Here is a 16,314-nt window from a genome sequence, read left to right on the forward strand (position 1 = left end):
ATTCAATGACGTCAGTGTATTTAAATGTCTTGTTTCATTTTTTGGATACGTTTCAATTGCGAATGAGAACAAGAGGTTATTGTACACTTATTCCCAATTAAGTCAGCCTCCTCCAACACTGTCCGATAACCGTGCATTTTATTACAGTATTTCTATAGCAAATTTTTTTTGAGTTGCACTACCTACTCTGCACTGAAGATGGCAGAGTGTGATCCCTAGATGGCAGCTCGCTGCCTCAGCGAAAACAGAATCACAACTTCCGGACAGGAGTTTTTAAATCAAGCTAGCTAGCAAGTTTAGCATTCTGACTAAGGAAATATAGCGTATATTGCTGAATATCAGGTAACGATTTTTATAGAATTATATTATTGTGTTTATTTACCACAACTATGTATGAGATAAAGTTGCTTTTATTCAAGAAAAGTGATAAGGCAGAGAAGGAAATACCCTAACGTTATACGCTAGTGCATTCTTTGTTCCACTAGCCATCATAATGCTAATGTTAGCATTGCCATTGATGCATTTAAGTTAAGACTTCCAGGGAAGGATCATGATAATCAAAAAAACGATATGCATGTGTTTTTTCAATCGATAGTTTAATCCTCATATGTTCGAAGAAATCCCTCATTGCCACTCTGGTTTGTAGGCTGCAGGTTAGCTGGGTTGAACACCAGTCAGCTGTTTCAATGAGCTCCAAGAGGAGACGGGCAACCTCCCCATCCAGCAGTGTGAGCGGCGGGGGCGATTTGGATGATGCGTCCTCCACGCCTGGAAGTGGTAGAAAAAGAAGAAGGACTTCCAATATCCCTACCGTCGACCCGGTACATGAGCCACATATCTTCTCTGTTCCACGTCATTCATTCTATGTGTTTAGACATTTTGTTTAATACATACTAGTGGTTCTTATCTTTTGAGTTGCTAACTTTATTTGATTTTTCCACCCAGATTTCTGTTTGCAACGAGCTGTTTAACACCATCAGGGACTACAAGGATGACCAAGGAAGGCAGCTTTGTGAATTCTTCCTTCGGGTTCCGAAGAGAAGGTACATTTTTATTCTATAGGTCGGAGACGCACTCACACAGCACTAAATAACCGCTTATTCGATTTATGCCTTGCTTATATGGGCTCCTTTTACTTCCTTAAATACATCCAATTGTAACTTCATATTCAGCATTATACAAAATTGTAATTCTGTATTTAATTGAAGGTTGATCATGGACGATGCTCATTTGGCCCTGTCGTGTTTTAGGAATCAACCAGACTATTATGAGACGGTTTCCCAGCCTATCGACATGGCAAAGATCCAACAGAAACTTAAACTGGAGGACTACCAAGAAGTGGAGCATCTCACCGCCGACTTCCAGCTCCTGTTTAATAATGCCAAGTCATACTACAAGGTAGGATGACGCTGTGCTTTGAACCAATAGACAATAACACTGCAGATAAACATGGCGTTATGTTCTGGAAGGCTACCGACTCTCCCTGTGTGTTCTCGCCCGTGAAGCCGGACAGCGAGGAGTACCGGGCCGCCTGCAGGCTGTGGATGGTCTACGTCCAGACCAGGACCGAGTTTGTGCAGCCCGGAGATGGGGACGACGACGATGACGACGACCTGCTCGACAACACAGGACTCTCGACCGAGGACGAGGTGGGGAGGCTCATAGTCCACGGTGTGATAGGTCGATATCGGCCTATCACAGATAACTATTGGTATCCGCGTTTGTGTTTGCGGTTATGAAAATGTTAGAAACGTTTTATATCTATATTTTGGATATCAGTCGATAAATCGTTATCTGTAATTTTTTATTCTGTGACATTGGTATCCTCATCGCCCTTTAAAATCCAGTATCGGTCAGGTTCTAGTATTTCATATACAGTCTGGCAGATCTTTATTCATGTGTTTGTGTTTATATTAACCAAAACAACAATATACTGCCGTCTTGATAGTTTCCCAAGTAATGTAGCCTGACCGTATGAGGTGATTCATATAATCTTGTGAGATTGTATGGTACAGTGTTTTACATCATGGTGTCATCTCTTCTTTGCATCTTAAATGATCAATCTATTCGGAGTAGTGAACATGATCTCCGTGTTTCTCTCCCAGACCCCGACGGCCTGTCGGAAAGAGTCTCTGGAGCAGCTCCTAGAGGCTGTGGTGTCTCACGCAGACCCCGCAGGCCGAGTCATCAGTGAACTCTTCCAGAAACTTCCTTCCAAAGTGGTGAGCTCTTCAGCATTTCCCTGTGGGAAATGGGAATGTCTTCTCTAGTTTTCTAAGTTGTTTTTTCTAAATCCCTCGCGTTCTCGTTTAGAGAATCGTTCTGTGCTTGACTAATGTTTCATTATTTTTTCACCAGCATTATCCAGACTACTATGCAGTTATAAAGGAGCCCATTGATCTGCGAGCGATTGCTCAGAGAATACAGGTAACGGAGTTGCTCTAATTCTCAGTCACGTTTTTTACGTATTGCCAAGGTTGCAGATTTCTCCTGTCTGAAATAACAACGTCCATGAAGTGATGCACGTCAACTCTGTTAATGCAGGGCTGATCATTAAAATGTTTTATTGCTAATATGTTACACTTCCATAGATTGGATACTATAAAAGTATCAACGCTATGGCCAAGGACATTGACCTACTTGCAAAAAATGCCAAAACGTACAATGAACCCGGATCTCAGGTCTTTAAGGTAAATTCAGTTTAGTTTTTTTCTTGTTTCAGTCTCCTTTTTTACTTTTCATTCTTAAATATTTACCATTGGATTAAACTGTTGGAGGATCTAAGCTTAAAGAAGGCTTCTTCAAGCTCCCGTCATATCCCTTTAATGTTGCTTCTCTCCACCTAGGATGCTAACGCCATCAAAAAAGTCTTCATGCAGCGGAAGACGGAACTCGAACACGCCGAGCCGACAAAGTCCAGCGTTCGCATCAGGTATCCTACCCACAGAGAACACAGTCGACGACCTTCGGTCTCCGCCGAGACGTGTCCTCATGCGTTGCGTGTGCTGCTTCTCTGCACTATTAAGAAACCGCAGGTCGGCCCAAGGCGACCGTCACTCGGGTGTCAGCGTGTCCCTGCAGTACGGCTCGGAGAGCGAGGACGAACCCGTGGCCGCCGGCACGCCCGTGCGCTACGACGACCCGGACCTGGAGGGCGAGGGCCCGGGCTCCGGCGGGGACGGGAGCCACCCGGTCTTCCAGCTGTACGACGCGGTGCGGCGCTGCCGCAACAACCAGGGCCAGCTGCTCTCGGAGCCCTTCATGCAGCTGCCCTCCCGCAGGGAGTACCCCGACTACTTCCAGCAGATCAAGAACCCCATCGCCCTGCAGCAGATCAGGCAAGTGCCGGGACACTCTACGGGTGTCTGTGGATTTGCCATCGGGGTGCGGCAATTTCTTCTTCTATCTACGGTACGCGCAGGGTCTAGGCGGGGGATTAACGAGTCGACCGCTTCTCTCCACAGGGAGAAGATGAAGCAGGGCGAGTACGAGAGCGTGGAGCAGATGGAGGCGGACCTGAATCTGATGCTGGAGAACGCCAAGCGCTACAACATGCCGACCTCGGGCATCTACAAGCGCGCCCTCAGGCTGCAGCAGATCCTCCAGGTGCTTACCTCCTCCAGCTACTCCGGTGGGATGCTTACCGTCCGTGGGTCGTCGTGCCATGTCGACCTTTGACCTGTGCTTGTGCTTTCAGTTGAAGAAGAGGGACGTCCTCAGGAGGGACGACGCGGACGAGGACAGCATCCTGTCGTCCGACGCCGGGAGCACCAAGAGGAAAAGGTACGCCGCCTTTCAGAAATTAATATTCAACTGAAGAGTGGCTCCAAACACATAGCAGTAATAATGCTGTGGTTTTGTGTATTGTCAAAAATGGCATTCACTGCAATTGTACAGGTTAGGGAATATTGTTATTGTAAGATAAAACTAGTAGATATAAAAGAGGATTGAGGATTTAAATACCAAGCTGACAACCCGCAGACGGCTGACATTTGAAGCAACATTTAGAAACGGAAAAATGAGATACTAACCAACAGAATCCTAAGAACCTGGATCCCGGTAACATCCTCCCGTCTCCCTCTGTCCCAGCCATAAGAAGAACATCCGGAAGAACCGCATGAAGACGCTGTTCAGCGCCGTGATCGACGCCAAGGAGGTGGGCACGGGCCGGCGCCTGTGCGAGCTCTTCATGGTCAAGCCCTTCAAGAAGGACTACCCCGACTACTACAAGGTGATCCTGGAGCCCATGGACCTGAAGACCATCGAGCACAACATCCGCTCGGAGCGCTACGCCAACGAGGACGCCCTGCTGGTGGACATGAAGCTCATGTTCCGCAACGCCCGCCACTACAACGAGGAGGGCTCTCAGGTGGGCACGGCGGCCATGGTTTTGTCGGGTTTAGTCGGCAGGGGGGGAAAAAAGGAGACATTTGACCTTTTTTTCTTATTTGTGTGTGATTCCATTCATAGGTTTACAACGATTCAGACGTCCTGGAGAAGGTTTTGAAAGACAAGCGCAAGGAGATGGGAAATCCGCCCGAAGAGGAGGAAGTGGGCTCGCCGAAGCTCAAGCTGAGTACGTTCGTCACTTTTTGCTTAACATTGAGGTCAACAATTGTGTCATTCTGTAGTGCAGGGAAATTCGTGTGTCAAGGCCTGTTGGCGAGAAGAAGCTTCTTCTCTAAAGTAGCAGAGGTAGTCTAGGCATACATATGAGGTGCACGGCAAATCTATTTATCTATCACTTTTCATACACGAGGCAGGCTTAAAGTGCTTCACATCGAATTACAATGAAGTGATAAAGTAAAAAAAAAAAATTAAGGGTTAGAAAGATGCATTGTAGAAAGTGCAATGTATATAAGATTTAACAGAAAGCTGAAGCTAAATAAAAAAATGCGTAAAAGAAAACAAAGACAGTCAAAGGCGCAGGTAAGCAGGCAGGCACCCGTTAATGGTCACGCCGTCACTCATCTCCATCACCGCCCCCCCCCCCCCCCCCCCCCCCTTTCCCTGCGCAGGAAAGTCGGGCGTCTCCCCCAAGAAGTCCAAGTACCTCACCCCGCTGCAGCAGCGGCTCACCGAGCTCTACGACGCCGTGCGCAACTTCACGGACCGCCGCGGCCGCCGCCTCAGCACCATCTTCCTGCGGCTGCCGTCGCGCGCCGAGCTGCCCGACTACTACGCCACCATCAAGAGGCCCATCGACATGGAGCGCCTGCGCAGCCACATGCTGTCGGCCCGCTACCAGGACGTGGAGGCCATGGTGGAGGAGTTTGCGCTCATGTTCAACAACGCGTGCACCTACAACGAGCCCGAGTCCCTGATCTACCGCGACGCCCTGGTGCTGCACCGCGTGCTGCTGGAGACCCGGCGGCAGCAGGAGGGCGCCGAGGACTCGGGCGCCCCGCCGCTGGTGCCCCTGGTGCGCGAGCTGATCCGCAACCTGTTTGTGTCGGTGCTGGGCCACCAGGACGAGGAGGGGCGCGTCTACAGCGACTCCCTGGCCGAGATCCCCGCCGTGGACCCGGAGGCGCCCGAGAAGCCGGCGGTGAACTTCGAGGTGGTGCGGGCCAACGTGGAGCGCGGACGCTACCACCGGCTGGACGTCTTCCAGGAGCACATGTTTGAGGTGCTGGAGAAGGCCCGCCGGCTGCACAGGTAGGGAGACGCACTTCCACGCTTGCATTTACATCCGGTTCTGAATGAATACAAGCACTGTTAGTCTCTGTTGAACGATTATCTTACAAACCAGATTTTCTTGAATCAACTCTTTAGAAATCCAAAGCGATTTACAATTTAAGTGAGAGCAGTACAAAACAGTTTCCAAAACCACCGGTCAGAGTGCATGGTCTCTATAGGATTGGAGAGCATGTATTTTATAAGAGGAGCTTCTAACTGGGTCCTTGTTTTTAATCTTCATGGTCTGCGACGGATCATTTAAACTTGCGCGCCACTTGCAACCAAACAGTCTCCATCATGGTACCGAAGCATGACAACACCAATGCAGAGGGAGATGTAGCCATCCTTAAGGAAGCGGGTATTATTTTTTTCGACCGCAGGACCGACGCGGAGGCCTTCGAGGATGCGGTGGAACTGCAGCAGTTCTTCGTCAAGATCCGGGACGAGCTGTGCAAGAACGGAGAGATCCTCATGTCCCCGGCGCTGAACTACACGTCCAAACACCTGCACAGCGACATCGACCAGGAGAAGCGAGAGAAGATTCCCCTGGAGTTTGAGGATGACAAACAGAAGCGAGAAGAGGAGAGCAAAGGTACGGCTGGGTTCATGCAAGCGCTTACTTCTCTTACAGGATGCTTATAAATCCTATCGGGTTAGTAGCATTTCTGATAGAGAACTGTTCCTTTCGGACACGTGTTAGAAGAGAGGGGACAAAATGTCCCTAATAAAGTAGGAGAAACCTTCTCCAGGCTCCTTTATAGGGCATGCCCACTTTTCTGTATGTGTTGTTGGATGTTTATCATTATACATTTTGTCACCTGGTGACAAAATCATATTATATACATTTATTTAAACCAGCACCAACATGCTTGTTTGAGTGTTCAGATTACATATATGATAAGGTAAATATATATGCTAATATTAAGTGGCCCTCCTTCCCCCTCCATCTCCTCCACCACAGACGCGGATAAATCCGGAGAGCTGCCGGCGGAGGCGTGGCAGTCGGGCCCGGAGCGCACCTACAGCCAGGACTGCAGCTTCGAGAACAGCACGTACCGCGTGGGCGACTTTGTGTACGTGACGCCCACCGAGGCCAACCACAAGCCCCACATCGTCAGCATCGAGCGCCTGTGGACGGACCAAGCCGGTGAGCCCCGCGCCCGTCCTAGTCATCGCCTCCCCTCAGCCAGACGGCGTGGACAGGTAGTCCTTGAGGGTGGCTGTCTTACGTGGTTTTCTGTGTGTCTGGGCGCAACCAGGCGAGAAGTGGCTGTACGGCTGCTGGTTCTACAGGCCCAGCGAGACCTTCCACCTGGCCACGCGCAAGTTCCTGGAGAAGGAGGTGTTCAAGAGCGACTACTACAACAAGGTTCCCATCAGCAGAGTCCGGGGCAAGTGTATGGTCATGTTTGTCAAGGTACGATTTTAAATTTTTTCAAATTAATTTGTATAGCCCTTAATCACAGGTACATTCTCAAATGGTTTAACAGGCCATCTATAAATGACACCCCCCTGGCTCCCTCTAGGGGCGAGGAAATACTCCATTAATTAGCAAGGAAGATATCGTGAGAAGGATTGCAGAATGGGGGATCCCTCCTTCCAGGGATGGTTAGGAGGGCAATGGGTGCCATAATTGATATTCACACAAGCGCAAGCGTGTTCGGAGAAGCCATAGGCGTTTGTTCATGATTTTTGGGGGGGAAAGGAGTGGCTGAGACGGGATAGTGTCGTTGCTGTTGGCCACACCCTCTGTAGGCCTCCACGGCCAAAGACGCCATAAGATCATTCGTCTCAATTTGCCACGCGTTCCTCCTCAAAGAGACCGTCTCCTAAATGAATAAATAGTGACCCCCAGATCCTCTCCCCCCCCATCAGGACTACTTCAAGCTCCACCCCGAGGGCTACCGGGCCGAGGACGTGTACATCTGCGAGTCCCGCTACACGGCGCGCAACAAGACCTTCAAGAAGATCAAGGTGTGGGCCATGCCGGTGACCTCGGTGCGCCTGGCCCAGCGCGACACGCCCCTGCCCGTGGTGCGCGTGGCCTCCATGTTCGCCAAGCCTCCCCAGGAGAGGGCGCTGATGGACGTGTCCGACGCGGACAAAGGAGGCTGCGTGGACAAGGTGAGGTGGTGGTGGTGGTGGAGGAGGGGGAAGGAACGAGGGGTTACGGTTCATGACTCACCCTGAGGATTAGATTAGGAAGACATCAGGAGAATAATTCAGTTAGCTGTTATATCAGCCCATTTGTATCCTAACGTGTGTGTGTGTGTGTGTGTGTGTCTCTAGGAGCGGGAGGACGTCCCGGTGGAGATGACGGGGGCGGAGCCCGGCTGCCAGTACTACGACCAGCTGCGCTACAAGAACATGTGGCTGAAGGTGGGGGACTGTGTCTACATCCAGTCCCACGGTCTGTCCAAGCCCCGCGTGGCCAGGTGAGAGATGGACCCCCCCCCCCCCCGCCCCTACGACCAGACGGTCAGACCCCGGTACCTGTGAGGCTACAGGCCCATCGGTGCATGAGGCTCACCGGCTCGCTCCCGCCTTGCAGGATCGAGAAGCTGTGGGTGCAGAACGGAGCCACCTTCTTCTTCGGGCCCATCTTCATCCACCCGGAGGAGACGGCCCACGAGCCCACCAAGATGTTCTACAAGAAGGAGGTGTTCCTCAGCAACCTGGAGGAGACCCTGCCCATGACCTGCGTCCTGGGTACGACAGAGACAGACAGACAGACAGACAGACAGACAGACAGACAGACAGACAGACAGGTTCCTCTTCTGTTGTCACGTTGTTTCTCTTGTGAATATGCTGCTAAACAAAAATCTTGTATAATAATTAGAAAAATTACATCTTCCAATTAGGGCTGTCAAGCGACTAAAAAGAGTAATCTAATTAATTACAGGCTCTGTGATTAATTAATCTAAATTAACCGCATACTTACATTTTTCCGCGAAAGTATTTCAAAATAATTTAATTCAAGTAAATTACGGCAGATGAGTGATTCAATGAATAATAGACATAATAGACTTTAAGCTTTTTTATTTAAAACATGTCTTTCATTAACATACGGTGCATTTTATGATCAAATTAATAACGTTTTCCATCTCACTTGAACGCCTGGTCGAGTGTGGCTTGACGAGGCTGGCTGCTAGTGCCAGCTTCAGGGGCTGTGGCAGCTCATACCTGCGAGCTTGCTACCAAATGTTTTGTGTTGAGGTGATATTTAAGGGTCGATGAATTCCGTTGATAGGAAAATTCCTTACTACAGAGATTGCAGATAACAGTGTTCCTATCTACAGTTCCGTCTGGGAGTTGTTTATAATAGGGCCGAGCAGCGTCTTCTCGTCTGCCTCCATTCTGTGCTAACGCAAATGATGCACTATAGAAGCGCGATTAATCTGTGTTAATTTTTTTTACGCGTTCTTTTTTCTGTGATTAATTAATCGAAATTAAAGTGTTAATTTGACAGCCCTAGTTCCAATGTAATTTAGAATTTCATTGTGATGATTAAAGGGTTGATATTATGCCATCAGGTCTGAGTGGGACAAGCCATTACTCAAACCTGATGGCATAATATCAACCCTTTAATCGTCTGAATTAAATTCAAAATTACATTGGAAAATGTAATTTGCTAATTATTCTATGAGAATTTATTTTGGCTGCATACCTCATAAAATAATCAACAGAAGAGGAGCCTGTGGGAAGTGTGTCGGTTTAATTAATCAACCACTTAACACATTATTAATTAGTAAAGTAGTCATTTAAGTAAAAACATAAATTGTGTTTGACAAGTGATTTCTTTGTATTGCACTTCATTCCGTTGAACCGGCTGCGTGACTTGACCTTGTTTTGCGCTCCACACCGTCTCCCCAGGCAAATGCCTGGTGGCCTCCTTCAAGGATTACCTGTCCTGCCGGCCCACCGAGGTGCCCGAGGACGACGTGCTGCTGTGCGAGAGCCGCTACATCGAGACGGAGAAGCAGATCAAGAAGTTCAAGGGCCTGAAGCGCTTCTCTCTCTCGGCCAAGGTGGTGGAGGACGAGACCTACTACTTCAGGTCCGTCTGGCACGCGGATCGCTGCGGGGTTTATGCACCGGCTAGGGCCGCCCTAAGGCCCAATCCCATTTCTACCCCTCACCCCTTCCCCTTACCCCTTCAAAACAAGGGGGAGGGGGAAGGGGAAGGGGTAAGGGGTAGAAATGGGATTGGGCCTAATTCTCTGCAGCTCCTATGCACTGTATACACCCACCCATTCTCAATCACTCATTCACCCTCTCACTCACCCACAACACACTCACCAACGAAACACTCGGCCACTCTCAAACCGACACACTCACTCACTCACCGACGCAATCACTCATTCACCCGCTCACTCACCAATGACACACTCTACTACTCAATCACTCACTCAGTCGCCCACCCTAACACTCGCACACAAACTCGCTCGCTCACCCTCACCCCCCGACACACTCCCTCACTCCCTCACCCACTGACACACTCCCTCACCCACTGACACACTCCCTCACCCACTGACACACTCCCTCACCCCCCGACACACTCCCTCACCCACTGACACACTCCCTCACCCACTGACACACTCCCTCACCCCCCGACACACTCCCTCACCCCCCGACACACTCCCTCACTCCCTCACCCCCCGACACACTCCCTCACTCACTCACCCCCCGACACACTCCCTCACCCCCCGACACACTCCCTCACCCCCCGACACACTCCCTCACCCCCCGACACACTCCCTCACCCCCCGGCACACTCCCTCACTCACTCACCCCCCGACACACTCCCTCACCCCCCGGCACACTCCCTCACTCACTCACCCCCCGACACACTCCCTCACTCCCTCACCCCCCGACACACTCCCTCACCCCCCGACACACTCCCTCACCCACGACACACTCCCTCACTCCCTCACCCCCCGACACACTCCCTCACTCCCTCACCCCCCGACACACTCCCTCACCCACGACACACTCCCTCACTCCCTCACCCCCCGACACACTCCCTCACTCACTCACCCACCGACCGACACACTCCCCCACGACACACTCAGCAACCCACAGACACTCACTCACTCACTCACCCACTGCCTCACTCACCCACTGCCTCACTCACCCACTGCCTCACTCACCCACTGCCTCACTCACCCACTGCCTCACTCACCCACTGCCTCACTCACCCACTGCCTCACTCACCCACTGCCTCACTCACCCACTGCCTCACTCACCCACTCACTCACTCACTGCCTCACTCACTCACTCACTGCCTCACTCACTCCCTCCCTCACTCACTGCCTCACTCACTCACCCTCTCCCGGCGGTCCTCAGGAAGCTGGTGGTGCCCCAGAAGGAGGCGTCTCCGCTGCTGAACAAGAAGATCGAGGAGCTGGAGCTGAAGCTGGCCGACGTGGAGGACGGGGACGAGGACCTGGAGGACCTGGACGACGACGACGAGGCCCCGGCCACGCCCTCCATGCCCCTGATGCAGACCCCCGTGACGGTCGACCTGGACGCCACCGTGTACACGCCCTCCCAGGTCTGGTCCTGCAACATAGACCGTAGAGAGAGAGGGACGACGCCAACGTCCGTGGCGCATTGAGGGCGCCAGTTGAATGGCCGCCTTCCATTTCTCTGTGGCCGGGACATATTCATGTTCAATACTTTAATCGAGTTTTGCGAATGTTTTATAAAAGTAATATTTTATAAAAGAACCCAGACATTGTAAACTACGTGATATGAAAATGAATGAATGTCACTGAGAACCTGTCTGAACATGGGAAGGAATGTATTGGCTGTATAATTACGATTGTATTTCTTTGGGTGGTCCACTGGGTAGTATTCCCACAGATGTATCATGGGTAAATCAGTTGGTCAAAAGGGGGCCACTGGGGAACCTTAACTGACATACACACCTTCTACTCCACTGCGGGAAGGCCTTGACCCAACCGTGTGCTTTGCTTTGTTTTGCATAGCAGTCCACTCCTAAGATAAAGGGCATGTCCAAGAAGGAGGGCTCCAAGAGGAAGATCAACATGAGCGGCTACATCCTGTTCAGCAGCGAGATGCGGGCCGTCATCAAGGCCCGGCACCCGGACTTCTCCTTCGGGGAGCTGAGCCGGCTGGTGGGCACCGAGTGGAGGAACCTGGAGGCCACCAAGAAGGCTGAATATGAGGGTGAGGAGGGGGAGGGCGAAAGCATGGCAACCACCCTCAATAATGTGTTTGACAAGCGGTTGCCAGATTAGTGTTTGAAGTATTATAGCAATAATTGATCATCCGATGTATTTTATTCCACCCTATATTTAAATTATTTAGTGGTGATGTTAGATATTTATTCTATTAGAATTTGTATTACAGTTGATGTTGCTGCGCCAGTGCGCTGCCATGGTCTTAATGGGAGTGGTGGGTTGCCAACAACCGCCCATTAGACTGGAAATCTGTTGGCCGTGGTCCAAATCTGAATTGTGTTGTGTGGATTTAAAGACCTATTGAAGTCAACATTGTGTGTGTGTGTGTGTGTGTGTGTGTGTGTGTGTGTGTGTGTGTGTGTGTGTGTGTGTGTGTGTGTGTGTGTGTGTGTGTGTGTGTGTGTGTGTGTGTGTGTGTGTGTGTGTGTGTGTGTGTGTGTGTGTGTGTTCAGAGCGGGCCGCCAAGGTGGTGGAGCAGCAGGAGCGAGAGAGGGCCCGGCAGCAGGCTTCCCCTAGAGCAGGTACCCCAGTAGGGGCACTGGTGGGGGTGGTGCCCTCGCCCAGCACTATGGGAATGATAAACCAGACCATGCCGCCCGTGTCAGGTAAACCCGCGCACGAGAGTCCCCCCGCCAGAGTGCTGCCGCTGGGTCATGAGCCTGGACTGTGTTAACAACCAAACAACCACGACCCCCAAGCCGACCCCTCCTAATAGTCCGTCGTGTAGCTCTCTGTGTCCACGCCGCTTCGTGGAGCTCACACTCTAGCTTCTTATGGTTCCAACACGAGCAGCGCGCGCTCCACGCGTCGACGCGGCATGACATCAGACGCATGACGTCTCCCCGGAGAGAGCGGGTCGCGTGCGAGGGTTGGCTCACCTCCGCCCGGGCGCCCCGCCCACTAACCCCTCCGCCCACGTTCTGCCGAGCGCCCTTACCGCCGCATGTTAGCATGTCCTCCTACGTTCCACACGCATGTCACTTATGCATGGCTATGTTTGTTGTTGTCCTCTCCTCATCCCTCATCTCCCCCCCCCCCCCTCCCCCCTCCTCCGAAGGCATGATGGGAGCTTACGGCCCGCCGTACATGCCCATGCAGGGCCCCCACGAGGGCCTGTTGAGCGTGGCCCCCATGCCGCCGCTTCACCTAGGGGGCCCGCCGATGGCCGCCCATCATCTCCAGCAAGGCATGCACTATCCCGGCATGCCCCACCCGGGTAAGGAGCCCCGACATGCAGCTCAGTACCCCCTCCCCTCCTCGGTTGAATCTCTCTCCTGGCTGGAGGGGTTGACCTGGTCTGCCGTGCTCTACTCCTGGGTCGTCCAGGCCTTTACGCCCAACACACTCCCCCTCTCACCCTCTCATCCCTCGTCATTCCACATTAAACCGCCCCTCAGGCTTCATTCACAGAGCAGAGGACCTGGTAGTATGCACGTCAAGAGTTTTCAACCACTCACGCGTCTCTCTCTCACGCTGTGCCTTGTGTTAACACTCACATTTTGTAGTGCCTTTCTGTCATGGTCTGGGTAGCGCGAGGTACGGGCTAACGATGAGGATCTGGATTGATGTTTTGTACAGGTATGATGGCTCCAGGGATGAACAGCATGGCAGGGAGCCCTAACCCTGGGACCCACTACATGCAGCAGGTACACTTCCACACACAATACACAGGGTTATATCATTAATAGGGTGCCAAGCACAAAGTGCGACGGCAACCTATTGTAATTGTTAGTTTTATTATTATTATTCCGCCACGTTTGACTTACACAGCCTAAACCGCTCGCACGCTTTTTATGAAGCTTACTGCAGCTGTAGAGGCTGACTCAATATTGACAGAGAGCAAATATTACACTGATTGGCCCAAAGGTGACGCTATAGCAACAGTCCAGAAATGCAAACTTTGAACAAACATCTCATAACCGCTTTTGACGAAAAGTCATGAAACTTTGTTAACACATGCATATCCTCATGCTGAACAAATATGCCTCAAGAACCTATGACTTTATTTGGAAACATTTATGAATATCTTGAACTTTGTTAAAAACACTCAATTCCCTAAGGATCCTAGGTTTTTAGACATAGACAAAGATCCTTTAGCACATATCATCAATGGACCAATGTCTTCATTCTGACATAAAGCGAAGTCTGTACAATAAAGATTGAGGCACCCAGGAGACATTGACTTCTAAAAAGGGTGTAGTTTAAAACACGTAAAGACTTAAATGCTTATACCAACATTAAAATGGACTGGTATGATCTTGAATCCAATACAAAAGTTGTTCAAAATCAAATTCTGAACAAGATAGACTCGACATATTTCCAATTAGGGCGTGGCATCGAAATGGGTGTGGCCTATGACTAAAATCACCTAAGTTCATAGACGGAATGTTTGATTTGAGCGGGACCAAATTAGTGGATGTTGGGGACCAAAGCTCCAACGGTTTAAGTACAATTAAGTCAAGTCAAAGGCATATGGGTCAAGATGAACCCCTTCAAATTTCATCCATATCGGGCTATAGGGAGTGGTAAAACAATGAACTGAAAATGCAACCTCTCAAAATTGTACCCAGATCGGGTGATAGGTGGAGCTATATCAATTAACTGAAAATGCAGACTTTGGACGGACATGTTTTGAAATCCTAAAATGAAATCCTGTAGACATTAGTCCAAGAACCTGTAAGAAAATGGCGTCTGGACGTCCAAATTAGCCCAATCCATGATAGGTGACTAATGCCGGGGTTAACATGAGTCAATCATCACCAAACTAGGTGTATTTAAAGAAGCATAGGTCAACGTTAACCAGGCTAAAGTTCATCAAAATAAGACGATAGGGGGCGCTAAAGTAATCAAATGAAAACTTTAAAGACTTCACTCATGAAAATTTGTTTGCCCATCACCATACCAAGCTGAGGCTATTCCAGTGTTGTTAAGCGTATGCAAACAATAAAGGTCTTAATGGTCTTCGTAAGGGTCTTAATGGTCTGTTAGGGGTCTTATTGGTCGGCTTTAGGCTTGGCACCTGTAAAATGCTGCTTTCAGCTTTAATTATTATTATTAGGAATCAATGAAAACTATGGAAACATTTATGGTGTGTTTATTTGACATCAGCTGGCATATCCATGTGTTCAATGGTGTAGGTGTCTGGGTGTTTAATTGTCCAATCAAAGGGGGGAAATGCATTCGGTATACTAGCGATCTTTTGTTGTGCTATGTATGTTCTACATAGAAAGGAAATGGTCTATAATACATTGAAACAACATCAAACTAAGGTAAAATTATGGTTATTATTTTAACTAATTTTATTTTAATAATCATTAAAAACTAAGAAAATACATTTGTGGTTTTTAATTGCTTGTGCACTGTTCGCCACCATCTCGCCAACGAGCGGAAGGATTTCGAAGAGATTTCCTAGAACACTGGTTTATGTTGGAAAAACATGTAACCCTACCCCTCATTCCGAACAATAACCGTTTGTCCGATATGTGTTGAAAGAAGTCTAGCTTAAACCGCATTAAGTCACTAATGTACAAATGCACAAATGTATTTAATAATGTTATTATGGATGCTTATAACATACATGACCGTTGTTGTTGTTGTTGTTGTTGTTTTCAGCCTGGTATGTACAGCCCTGGTCCTCAGGCTCCGCCCCCATACCCCGGACAGCCTGGCCAGCCGGCCAGCCCCCTGTTCGTAGCCCCCCCACCCAAGACCCAGAGGGTCCTTCACTCTGAAGCCTACCTCAAGTACATCGAGGGGCTGAACTCAGACAGCGGCACTGTGAGCAAGTGGGACCAGACCCTCAAAGGTGCGCTACCCCCCCCCCCCCCCCCTCCTGCTCACTTCATTGGTACCTCCCGTGCTTGCGCTGAGAATAGTATTTGCATCTGAATTTGTGTGTTTCGCTTCGCCCCAACAGCCCAAAGACGGGACGCCCACCTGACCAAAGAGCAGGAGAGCCATCTGCCCAGCCACTGGCTGAAGAGCAAAGGCGCCCACCGCACCATGGCGGACGCGCTGTGGCGTCTCAGGGAGCTCATGCTGAGAGACTCGCTGAACATCCGCCAGGCGTACAACCTGTAGATTCACTGGGACCACTTGTAAAACCTGCTTCCTCACTGTTCTTATCACGACACAAACTCTAGCACCAGTAATAATAGACCATAGAGGCAATATTTTACAAAGAATTGTTCAATCATGGATTTTTATATTTATTAGCAGGATAAGCTTGATGTACCGGTAGTTTGTATGTGTGTGTGTGTGTGTGTGTGTGTGTGTGTGTGTGTGTGTGTGTGTGTGTGTGTGTGTGTGTGTGTGTGTGTGCTTTTTTTCAATTATTTTTTAAACCTTGGGAGAATTTGTCTTCAAATTATGTTTTGGCTTATGGGCACTGACAAAATAAAATTGTTCGTGCTGTACATATTGAGTGAGT

General features: G+C 49.8%; 1 protein-coding gene across 7 annotated transcripts; it reads left to right on the forward strand.

Annotated features, from left to right (window-relative positions):
• Window positions 1–213: 213 nt before the first annotated feature.
• LOC132471258 (protein polybromo-1-like) lies at window positions 214–16,302 on the forward strand. Of its 7 annotated transcripts, none has more exons than XM_060070407.1 (29): window positions 214–342; window positions 647–821; window positions 946–1,043; window positions 1,251–1,398; window positions 1,506–1,649; window positions 2,106–2,222; window positions 2,359–2,427; window positions 2,592–2,690; window positions 2,847–2,932; window positions 3,027–3,342; window positions 3,469–3,606; window positions 3,698–3,783; window positions 4,090–4,369; window positions 4,471–4,576; window positions 5,019–5,658; window positions 6,060–6,271; window positions 6,641–6,826; window positions 6,939–7,096; window positions 7,555–7,803; window positions 7,969–8,114; window positions 8,231–8,388; window positions 9,553–9,736; window positions 11,026–11,233; window positions 11,670–11,871; window positions 12,338–12,406; window positions 12,943–13,101; window positions 13,464–13,531; window positions 15,498–15,690; window positions 15,802–16,302. In XM_060070407.1, the coding sequence occupies exons 2-29, from the start codon at window positions 687–689 to the stop codon at window positions 15,963–15,965; spliced, it is 4,818 nt and encodes a 1,605-aa protein (XP_059926390.1). In that variant the 5' UTR covers window positions 214–342; window positions 647–686; the 3' UTR covers window positions 15,966–16,302. The 7 variants fall into 7 exon arrangements, with proteins under 7 accessions (XP_059926390.1, XP_059926396.1, XP_059926391.1 ...); XM_060070413.1 differs by having other exon boundaries at window positions 11,673–11,871; window positions 12,338–12,490; XM_060070408.1 differs by having other exon boundaries at window positions 11,673–11,871.
• Window positions 16,303–16,314: the final 12 nt, after the last annotated feature.

The sequence above is a fragment of the Gadus macrocephalus genome, chromosome 13 (genome assembly GCF_031168955.1).
Source record: "Gadus macrocephalus chromosome 13, ASM3116895v1".
Lineage (NCBI taxonomy): Eukaryota > Metazoa > Chordata > Actinopteri > Gadiformes > Gadidae > Gadus > Gadus macrocephalus.